The following is an 11,908-nucleotide window of genomic DNA, read 5'->3' on the forward strand; positions in this document are numbered from 1 at the left end:
ACACATTTCCCATAGCTGTGCCCCAGCCACCCCTGGGTTAGGATTTGATGGTTGCTGCTGACCTCCCTGGGAGCCAGGCCTCCCTTGTGTAGATTACATATGAGTGGTGAAAGCTGGGTGAAACATGGTGAGAGGTTTTCAACTAGGAAGTTAAAAAATGCAGGGAAAACGAATTCAAGATTTGCTCAAATTTGTCAAGTGGTTACATACCGCTTTAAATTTTTAATTCAAGTCACTCAGAGGAAGAATGTGATTCAGCCTAATGTGTTTAACATACACCTGACTTCTTAGCAGCTTGCTACATAATTAAAGGAGGTAAATGTATTTGGGGTTGAAATATGGATGGCTTCTCAATAGGCGTGTTCCTTGTTGTTAGGGGACAATTTATGCTGAAGCCTCTTTCCAATATGATAAGGATGAAGAGCACTCGTAAGCGCAGCTAAAGAAATCATGTTATTTTTCTTTCACTTGAAGCTTAAAGCTACAAAGTTTAGAAAAGCCCCAATTATGAATTTTCAGTTTGAGAAGGAAATGAAAATAGGATTATCTCATTTACTGAGTGCAGATTGACATTCCTGGCAATGAAACCATTTAATACTGAGTCTCTGTACTACGCTCAGTGCTCCTGTCTGAGGAAGATGCTCTCGGGAAGCTACTGAAGTCTAAGATGGGATGCAATGGTTTCCGATGTCCAGATGCTGTAGAGAAGAACCTATTTGGAAACCTTTGTTTAAGTGGTATTATCAAACCACTAGTTGTCACTTAGCTCCAAGCAAAAGCCAGAATTTCAGTTTGATCCCAGCTGTCTTCAGGCCCTACTCCCTGGCCATAATGTGTTTCCCCCACTTATAAGTTCACAGTCTTTCTTAGAACTTACTGTGTGTATTAAGATTTGAGATGAATGAGTCCAAACCTGTGTTGTCAGATTCTGTGCTTTGACTTTTAATTTTACTGTACAGTTTCTGGCTACACGGATTATTATGTAGAAAATAGTAAAAGTGGCAATTCGTTAAGTTCAACAGTTTAACCCAAAGAGTTCTGTATGGGGATTAAGCCTTTTTTATATATTAGTTCATTAGTTCACTTGACATGTAATTAAAATAGAATCACGTGCTTCTCAGTGCAATTACTAATAAAAATGCCCTTATAAGTACAGTTTATTATAGTCTGTGAGCATTTGGCTGATTCTTTTTCATTCTCTACACAGGCTAAGGATAATAACATCAGATTATAAAAATGCAGGCTATAAAAGTGACAGAATGCTGCAGGTTGACAAGAGAATAAACTCCAGGATGAGTACTGAGGGACTCCAGTAGAAGCACTTGGTGGCTTTATTGTTAAAATGTTTACTTGTCAGCATAGAAACTACAGACATCGCCAAGGCACTTGGAATTACGGCCATATGGAGGCACTGCACAAACTGTGCGGGGCTGGGCAGAGCAGCAGCCCTGCACCTCTAAGGGTTGGATGCTCTTGTGTGATGAAAAGTAAGGAAAATAAAAAGAAGAATCAAAATTGCCCATTTGATGTGTTTGATCTTGGCAGTGCCTGTGTTCCTCTGTCAACGCTGTGATGAAGAGATTAAAGCGGAGCAGCAAAGCGAATGCAGGATACGGATAAACAAGTCAAGTGGGACTTAGTCTGCAGGCCATGGAATGATCTCTGTGTTAGGAAAGAAAAATTAAACGTAACCACCATTGTGTTCCAGATGCCATGCAATGTGTTAGGGATGCTGGGAATATTACCAAGGCAACTAATATTGTCCCCTCACCCAGAAACACACATACCTTACTGGTTGGTGGGGAAGCGACATCTGACTGTTCATTGTAGCCATTTTGTTCAAATATGAAAGCAGATCTAAGCCCATGGTTAATAGTGCTGGAATGAAGTTGCCTTTTGATCAGATCTGTTATTTATGGATGCATTATGAGTTATTCAAAGTTATTTTATTTCATTTGAGTCTCTGTGTTTATTAGCGTTGAGTTTTCCATTCTCTTTATCCTCACAAAGTACAAAATAAGTAGAAGGTAGAAATAATCTCTACACTGGGGTCTTATTATTTCCATGGAGACTCTCAGATAATCATTTTAGACGTCTCAGAGAAGAGAACACTGGACTTCCCCAAACTGATCCCTAATCTTTAAATTTAGAACAACACTCATATTGGCAATTAAATCCATCTTAAGAATAAGAGTTTACATATAACATAACAAGGTTGTGATTTTCTTGTGTTATCTTGACTTTTTTGTTTAGAATATATTATGCGCTTGAGCTGCATACTACACCACACTCCTCAAACAGTAGTACAGAAACAATATCATCAAATACAGTTTGATGCCTTGTCACTGTATATGAGGTCCTGTTTCTAAATGTGGGAGGTCACAAAAATGGCAACAGTAAAAGGTTTTCCAACATACCGTGACCAAAAATTAAACCTGAATCAAGTGCATTGAATCCAGGTGGTTCCTTGTAGTGCCTTCCTATATTGTACCCTGTGACTTCAGTTCAGCATTTGTTCTGAGCAAATAGTGTCATGTACACTCCGGATTGCACATAACATCCGAAGTGGTGCCTGGAACGCAAGCAGAAGCCACCTAGACACTTCGGCTCACACTTCTGTGTTACAGGTTGCAGGCTTTGAAAGTAAGACCTAATTGTTCTTATTTTCTCATTGCCTTATATCCCCTTCTCATTTCTGATTTTGTTAATTTGGATACTGTCTCTCTGCCTTTTAGTTAGTTTGGCTAAGGGCTTTTCTATCTTACTGATTTTCTAAAAGAAACAGCTCTTGGTTTCATTGTTTCTTTGTATTTTTGTTTCTAACTTACTGATTTCATCCCTTAGTTTGATTTCTCCTCTTGTGTATGGTTATTTGTTTCTGTTACATCTACTTGTGTACTTTGCTTCTTTCTGTTCTAGAGATTTCAGGTTTTCTATTAAGTTTGAGATCTCTCCAATGTCTTTATGAAGTCATTTAGTGTTAGGAACTTTCCTTTTAGCACTGCTTTCATTGTGTTCCATAAGTTTGAATCTGTTGTGCCTTCCTTTTCTTTGAATTCTAGAAAGTCTTTGATTTCTTTATTTCTTCCCTGACCCAGCAGTGATCATTGAGTTACACAGCTGTTCAGTTTCCATGAGTTTGTAGGCTTTCTGTTGTTTCTGTTGTTGTTGTTTAATTCATGGTGGTGGTCTGATTAGATGATTCAAGGGGTTATTTCAATTTTTTTTGTTTGTTTCTGTTGAGACTTGCTTTGTGACTGAGAATATGGTCATCTTTGGAGAAGGTTTCCTAACATGCTGAGAAATTAATATATTCTTTTTTGTTTGGGTGAAATTGTCTATAAATATCCTTTAGATCCATTTGATTCAGAGTATCAGTTTGTTTCATTATTTCTCTGTGATTTCTGTCTCTATGATCAGTCCATTGGTGAGAGGAGTGTTGAAGTTTCCCACTACTAATGTGTAGGGTTTGATGTGAGATTTAAGCTTTCATAGTGTTTCTTTTACGAAAGTGGGTGCTCTCCCATTTCAGCATAAATGTTCAGAATTCAGATTTCATCTTGGTGGATTTTTCTTTTGATGAGTATGAGCTCTCCTTCATCTATTTTGATTAATTTTGGTTAAAAGTTTATTTTATTGGCTATCAGAATGGCTACTCCAGCTTGCTTCTTGGGTCTGTTTGTTTGAAAACTTTTTCCCCAGTCCTCTCCTATGAGGTGATCGACATACTTTTGTTGTTGAGTGTCTCTTGTATGCAGCAGAGTGATGGATCTTGTTTTGCATCCATTCTGTTAGCCTGTGTCTTTTTATTGGGGATTTTAGTTCATTGATGTTAAAAGATATTAAATACCAATGATTGCTAATTTCTGTTATTTTGATGGTGGTGGTGTGGTGGTAGGAGTGTGTGTGTGTGTGTGTGTGTGTGTGTGTGTTGTGTATTTCTCTTCTTTTAGTTTGGTGGTATTTCCTGTGTTTCTTGGGTATAGTTAGCCTTCTTGTTTTGAACTTTTCCTTCTAGTATCTTTTGTAGGGCTGGATTTGTGGGTGTTTAAATTTGGTTTTGGTTTTAGAATATCTTGTTTTTTCAATTTATGTTGATTAAAAGTTTTGCTGGGTATAGTAGCCTGGGCTGATATCTGTCATCTCTTAGTGTCTTAAACATATCTGCCCATGCCCTTATACCTTTTAGAATCTGTTGAGATGTCAGATGTAATTCTGATAGATATATCTTTACTTGTTACTGGGCATTTTTCCCATTCCAGCTTTTGATATTCTTTCTTTGTTCTGTACATTTACTATTTTGATTATTATGTGGTGGGAGACTTTTCTTTCTGGTACAATCTATTTGGTGTTCTGTACGTTTCTTGTGTGTTTATAGGCGTCTCTTTCTATAGCTTGGAAAAGTTTTCTATGATTTCGTTAGAAATATTTTCTTGGATATGGCAGGCTTCTCCTTCCATTCCTATTGTTCTTAGGTTTGGTCTTTTCATAGCATTCAAGATTTCTTGGATGTTTTGTATCAGGAGCTTTTTAGATTTAACATATTCTTTAATTAAATTTCTGATATTTTGATTTCTTCGAAGGTGTCTTCTGTGCCTGAGATTCTCTCTTCTGTCTTCTCTATTCTGTTGGTGATGCTTACCCGTGTAGTGCTTGTTCTCTTTCCTAGAGTTTCTCATCTCCAGGATCCCCTCAGTGTATGTTTTCTTTATTGTTTCTATTTCCATTTTCAGATCTTGATCAGTTTTATTCATTTCTTTCACCTGTTTGATTGTACTTTGTTTTGATTGTATTTTCCTGTATTTCTTCATTTCCTGTTTAAAGGCCTCTATCATTTTATAAGATTGAATTTAAGGTTATCTTCCTGTGCTTTGGCTGTGCTAGGATATTTAGGGCTTGGTGTGTTTTCATAGCTGGGCTCTGGTGGTGCCATATTGCCCTGGTTCTTGCTGGTTGTGTTCTTATCTGGTCTTTAGCACATGGTTGTCCCTGGTGTTCGCTGGATGTTCCTGACACTGACAGGACTCCTCAGGGAGTCAGGCTGAGCCTAGGGCCTGATGATGGAGCTAAGGGAACAACATGCTGTTCACCTCTGCTGACTAGGCCCCGGGTGGAACTGGATGTTCCTGGGACCCAGCAGGCTCCTGAGACAAGGAAACAAAGCTGTGGGCAGGCCTGCCAAAGGAGCTTAGGGGACAGAATGCAGCTCACCTCTGCTGTGTGTGCCTCAGGTAGAGCCTGCAGGCAGGGCAGAATTTAACCTGTGCTCCTGGGGCCAAGCATGCCTTCTCTGGAGGGAAGATGATAGAGCTCAGGAGGCCAATTTAATTCTTTATGTAAAAAGAAAAAAAAAACTCACATATCTCAGTAGTAGGCAAAATTGCTTCATCCTTAATAAAGCATATATATTTCAAAGAACTTTATTAAATAAACTTTTTCTATCATCAGTTAATGCTTGATTTGTATATATAACACTTTTATATACCCATGTGTCTGCAGATAAAAGCTTCCCTTGCAGAAGTGGTGCCAGTAAAAAGATTGAGAAGGCCTGTAGTAAACAACATTTGATGAAGCACAGTGTGTGTGATTCCATAACGTTGTAGAACAGAGCTGGCCCTTCATTTTGAGATGATGGAGTGCTGCTTCAGTCTATGTCTCTGCTTGCTTGGATTTACTCACATCTGTCCTTAGGCTACTTTGGGTGGATAGTACACACCTCCACATTGAACAGCGCATGCCTTCACACTGAAAAGTGCGTGCCTCCACACTGAAGGGGATATCGCAACAAAGTTCTCAAGGGAGTACTTAGGACCAAACTGCTAGTGCTGCCCACCTAACTCTCCACCTTTCACACATATTGTAAACAAATATATATGTATTTTCTTACCTAAGAAATATTTTTAAGAGACAACAACATGGGCTAGTGGGAAAAAGGTAAAGGAATGTGTTTTCCAAGCCTTCTGATCTGAATTCATATATAGACAGACAGACAGACAGACAGACAGATATAGTGAGCCTATGGAAAAGATGAAAAGAGAGGACTGACTCTACCCAGTTATTTTTTAATCTCTACACAACACAAGCCACATAGCACATATGCACACATGTGTTCCCCTCACATTAAGAAGTTTAAAGTACTTTTAAAATTTGAATTTAAATATATGAATTTAAAATTGTTGCATTAGATTTTAGCATATTTTTTTTTACTTTTTCACTCCATTTATTCAGCAAATATTTATTTATGTTGTATTTATTGTTCTGACTCTCGGAGCTAAAGCCACCCGAAACATAGATGAAAGCTGCTGTTCTCTTGATATTTCAAGAGTGATAAAGTGAGGATAGATATTCAAGAAATTAGAGAAACGAGAAAGTATAAATCATTGAGGCTGTCCTAAAATCTCTAAGGAAGCCATAAAAGATGTGGCCAGAAAAAGACTGGCAGTAAATTAGAGATGTTGATAATTTATAGTAAGCTTTGTAAGATGTCGAGCGTAACTATTTCAGGAAGGTAACAGACCAACCACCATGTTAGGTACACACTATCAGTATAGCTTCATAGAGTTTGGGGACAAGAGAGAGAGCAATTCAAACACACGGTCAGGAGTATAACAGGACCTGTAACCTCAGAGCCTGTAGCAAGAGTGCGGGCTCCTCCATGTGAGGTGAGAAGGTACTTCAGGCACATGGGCACAGGACAGGCACGATCTCATAATTTTCAAGATGTTCATTAGTACTGAGTTAAGTATTCACTCCACCAAAGGGAAGATACCTAAGTAGAAAGAAGAGCAAGGAGTCGGTCATAGTAACCATCTGGGAACTAGCTCCACACCCGTGACAGCAGTGTGATGAGAGCTAGAAAAAACATGTTTGTTTGTTTGTTTGTTTGTTTGTTTGTTTTCAGGTCTTTTGAGAAGTTGACTATGGGTGGCTATAGGGGAGAAAGAAAGGTGAAGAATTTCTACACAACTTTTGGCCTGAACAATTGCTCTTAGTTTTGATATAAATGAATATAGAAAGAATTTTGAAGAATTTTCTTGTATAGTTTTGGAGAGAATGGTCAGTTGATCACATGGGCCTGATGCTTGGTCAAAAAGTCTGATAAATGTGGAATGTATTTGCCTGTACTTGTAGATAAGTAGGAAACAAGTGAGGTCATACCCAAATGTAGACAGAGGTCACTTAGCATTCTCAGGGATCAGGCAAGGTGGTAAAGAGGAAAGAGTGAAGGGAAATGTAATAGAAGACCTAGAGAGTTGATGAGGACTCCTAGCCAGTGTTGTGGTCTCAAAGTCACATGAGGAGGAGGCAGAGGGTGACAGGTTGATCAGCAGCATCCTAAACTAGAGCAGAGAAGTCGCCTGAATATTCTCTTGACCTTCAAAAGGTCTGCAGATTCAGAATCAGAACCTGTCCAGTGTCTTCACAGTTTACCATATAGAGAGTCAAGAAATGGTGTGGTTCCTGTTTTCATAAATCTTTGTGTTTTTCCCAAGAAGGCTTTTAGTTCAGATGGGTAGATGAATTAATAACATTTCTGTATACTGGCCTTCCTGAATCTATCTGGAAATTAGATGGCTAAATACAGAAATCTGTGAGGGCAGAAGTTTGGGTTGTAATCAGGCCATGCAAACAGATCCCCTGGGCTTATGGGTATTTGAAAATGTCATGGCTACACTTGGTAACATGAGAACAGTGGTAGCACAGAAGGCATGCTGGCAGAGCACATGAGCAGAGTGAAGACACCAAGTCCAATATTTTATACATGCACTTTGCACAGTTTGAGTTATAGTAGCCTCTAAAGTAACTTTGTGCAAATTTTAATGTGAAAAGTTTAAACACACTTCTTTCTTCCAAATTCCCACTTTCCTCTCCGGAAAGAGGTAACTCGATATGGTTTAAGTGGAGGGTGCAGGCTGTAGTAGTTGATGTTAATCACTGTACCTCTTTCTGTAACAGGGTTTTCCTGAAACTCTGACACCTAGTAATGTTGATGTCTTACTGAATCAAGTAATGTCGTTAACATGGATGTCCAGCCTGTGATTTAAATGACTAACCAGTTTGAAAGCAAGTGTAAGTCTGTGTACATGATGGCTGTTGGGATAGAGACCAGCTGGTAGGAGCCCTTATCATCCAGCCCTACAGGACTGCTGATTTTTTTGGACATCAGAGAGTGGATCTGGCTCTGTTCTTTCCAGGAGTAGTCTTTGTTTCATCCATTGATCCAGATGAGGCTCTGCTGTGATAAATCCTGTCAAACATGAGACTGGGAGACAAAGTAAGCAATTAATTAACTGAAGAGATCATTCAATGTGAGAATCATCCAGGCCCCATAATTATCATCTACAAAACAACCATGGAATGCTGGATCTCCAAATAATGGAATTCACTTGGTTTTTGTTTTATTTTGCTTGCTTTGTTTTTGTTGTTGTTGTTGTTTTTGTTTCTGTTTTTGTTCTTAAGAACATGTCATCCATGCCCAAACTAGAGCTATTCTCTAATGTATCATCGATTTCCATAGTTTTCATTTGAGGGAGCTAAAATTCTGGGCTGTAAACTATTGATTCCATCACCAGAGACCATTTGGTCCATAATCATTGAAAACAGAATCTCCAAAAAACTGTTTTTCCATTAGATGTGTGGGTGTAGTAGCGTAACTGTAGATTCTGTAAGGTTTTCTGGGTACAGTGTATAGGTAATAGTAAAGTCTTTTTTATATATAGAATAAGTATATATAATGATTTCTAGTTTAAGCTAACAATTTTAATCATTTTTTACTGTATTTCTGACTGATGTTCTTTTTTCCTTTTTTTCTCTACAATATTTAAAGTACATAGATGATATTGAAAGTTAAAGATGAAGGAAGAAAGAAAATAAAATACTGTTTCTACGTAAAACTGCTCACAGTACCAATTCAATATGCCACTGGCTAGTTGATGGATGTATCAGAATGAATATTCACAATATATGTGAACTTGCAATATGCACAATTAAAATCATAATTATCATAATTATGGCATAGAAGTAATGAAGAAAATAATTCAACCACATTTTAAAATTTTATTTTATTTTCTATGTCAAGATTGAAAGTATAAAACCTTTCATTTTAGCCAGATGATTGTAGAGATCTAATTTTGCTGATTATTTTTATACTAGAATAATCTTTCATTATTAATCTATTTAAGTCTTATCTCAAGTCAGTTCATCAGTGCTAGCAATTAAAGATAGAAGATGCATGTGCTCAATCTCAAGAATTAAAATAATGCCCTGGGAGTAAGCATTTCTTTTCTGTGGTGAATGGATTGTTGGGTTTTCCAATTAAAGAAGTCTCCATACTGGAAATGAGTAGACAATTATGAAGATTATTTTTGAATAGCCAATTTACATATCCCTAATTGTGTTCATTTCTTTTGAACAACGAAGTTGGAGTTTACAGTGCTTTGATTGATTACCCCTGCATTTGTGTTATTAATACTATTGCCAACAAGGTTCCCCTATGAATGGGGCTCTGAGTGCCTCTCTGGATTAATGTCTGAATCACAAGTAGACTTGACTTATTTAATGAATGAAAAATATCCAAAGAGTTTCTAGCAGTTTTCAAAATTATATACACTTTAGATTGTATATAATTTAGATTGTTTCTTTAGATTGACAGTAGCAACCAAGAGCCGCCTCCTGATTTACATTTGGCCTTGGCTACCTTAGCCAACAAGGAACCTTTGAAACTCTTCTCCAGGAGTACAGCCTCCTGGCCAGGAGCACGGCACCCTGCCTTCTCTGTGTTACAGTGGCATGGCATCATGTGATGAGTAGGACATGGTGAATTTTTTGTGAAGAATGACTGGAAAACAACATTTCAGATTTTTTTCTATTAAAGATATGCAAATATGTTAAAAGAAATGAGAATCGATATGCAGTTAGGAGTAATTAAGTAACTAACTGATGTTAGTGTCAATGGACTTAGCATTCTCTGGGCTTAAACCAGACTATAAGATCCATTATGAAGAAAAAAAGATACCAAAGACATGTATAACAATGCGATACTTGTGGTGTGTAGATTTATAACTATTAACATTCTCTTTGTTTGCAAGTATGTGTGGATTTAGATTGTGTTAGAAAGACAGATACATGAGGAAATGCCTTATCCCTTTGTGACTGGAATATACAATTTCTATAATGTATTCTGTTGTTCAGTTTTTGTATATTAAACTTTCTTATTGTACCCTGGGAGTGGATACCTTTTAGGAATATTGGTTAAAATCCCAAGTGAGGCTGTGTGGTAGAACACTTGCCTAGCGTAGATAAAGGTGTAAGTTCCATCCTTTGCAGGAAAGAGACACCGAGACAGTGAGAGAGACAGTGAGAGACAGAGACCAAGAGAGAGATACAGAGACTGAGACTGACAGAGAGACAGACACATGGTTAAGACATTCATGGGGAGAGAGGTTAAGAGACACATTTCATTCCTGTAATGAGACTTGGCCCAAACTGACTAGTTCAAGAATAGACAAGCAAAGAACACACCATTAATCATGTTCTGTTGCTGTGATTGCGGGGGGGTTATATTATTGCAGATTTAAGGGTCTTGACATAATAATATTAAAACTTCCAAGACTTTTTTAAGGCGACATTTGCTTTAAGACCAAGTAAAGATCACAACTAGACACAGTGTCTCTGTGATAAGCATGTCCTACAAAGTAATTAGTGTTGTTGGACTCGTTTGCAGCTGATTGCTGTGTTTGACGAACAAGAGCCACTCCAAAAGATTGAGAGCCCCGACGGAAACCCTGTGGATCGGCAGAGCCCAGACGCTTTCGAGACAGAAGTGGCTGCCCAACTGGCTGCATTTAAACCGGTCGGCGGGGAGATCGTAGTAACCCCTTCTGCTCTGAAGTTAGGTAGGTGGATCTTCCAGAGGATGCCTTCTACCTGGTTGCATATTGCATCAACTTACTGCCTTTCTTCTCTGTGAATTTCATCATATTAATATTGTTCTTTATAAAGACATCTGGTTTGTCACCTAAGTTATTTTCCTAAGGCTCTTTTGTGCTGCTGGAGCTCAGGTAAGGAGTTGCAGTTATCTTGAACTGAAGGTAACATCCAATTGCATGCCCCTCAAAAATCACACTGGGAGTCAGGCTGAGGAATGAGGCTGGTCTGTTTCCTAGACGCATCACTATGTTTATAAAGTTCTTTATCTGGAAAAAGCTAAGGGTTACCGAGGAATCCACACTAGAAATAAGGTTCCATTTCTATCTTAGTCATCCTGGTTTTCTTTACATATATGGTAGACACTGGAGAAAACAGTTGGGGGGTTAGTTTTGAAATCACCTGATTTTATTTTCCAAAAAAATAGAAGAGTTTATCTGGTGGTTTTACCCAGAATCCTTTGGCATAATATTTGTTTCAAAAGTGTAGGAAATGAAAATAGGCATTCTTCTGAAGTGTCTGCCAAATGCTATTCCTCACCTGTCTGTTTTTGTTGGTATTTCTTAGAAATAAGTTTAGGTCCATCTAATAATGTGTCATTTTTCACAACACATTAATTGTTACTGTTTAAAGTATATTCTATTTGGGTCAGTTGTGAACATAATATTCTGAATGTGCTGGCTAGAACTTATTTAACTTAACTCTCATTTCAGAGGGATAGAAAAGTTCTCACTTCTCAAAAGGATTCAATTTTTTAAAGTAGAACATGCACTTAAAATTGTGAAAACTTAGCTAGCAAGAAGCAAGAAGGTTGGGGTAATAAATACCCTGTCAATCACAGTGACCAGAAGTATATTCCTAGGACCCACAAGGTAGAAGGAAAAAAACAACTCCTTCAAGTTCTCCTCTGACTTCCACTGATATATCTTGGAATGCATGCACAAATGTGCACACACACTCACACACACACACACACACACAC

The 11,908-nt window shown here is 37.9% G+C and overlaps 1 protein-coding gene across 1 annotated transcript in view; it reads left to right on the top strand.

Annotated features, from left to right (window-relative positions):
* Pard3b (par-3 family cell polarity regulator beta) overlaps window positions 1–11,908 on the top strand; it is a 976,275-nt gene that overhangs the window by 346,004 nt on the left and 618,363 nt on the right. Inside the window, exon 3 of the mRNA XM_021197960.2 lies at window positions 10,724–10,895. Coding sequence (XP_021053619.1) covers window positions 10,724–10,895 — 172 coding nt within the window. The remainder of the gene's footprint in view (window positions 1–10,723; window positions 10,896–11,908) is intronic.

Source organism: Mus pahari, chromosome 5, assembly GCF_900095145.1.
Source record: "Mus pahari chromosome 5, PAHARI_EIJ_v1.1, whole genome shotgun sequence".
Classification (NCBI taxonomy): Eukaryota; Metazoa; Chordata; class Mammalia; order Rodentia; family Muridae; genus Mus; species Mus pahari.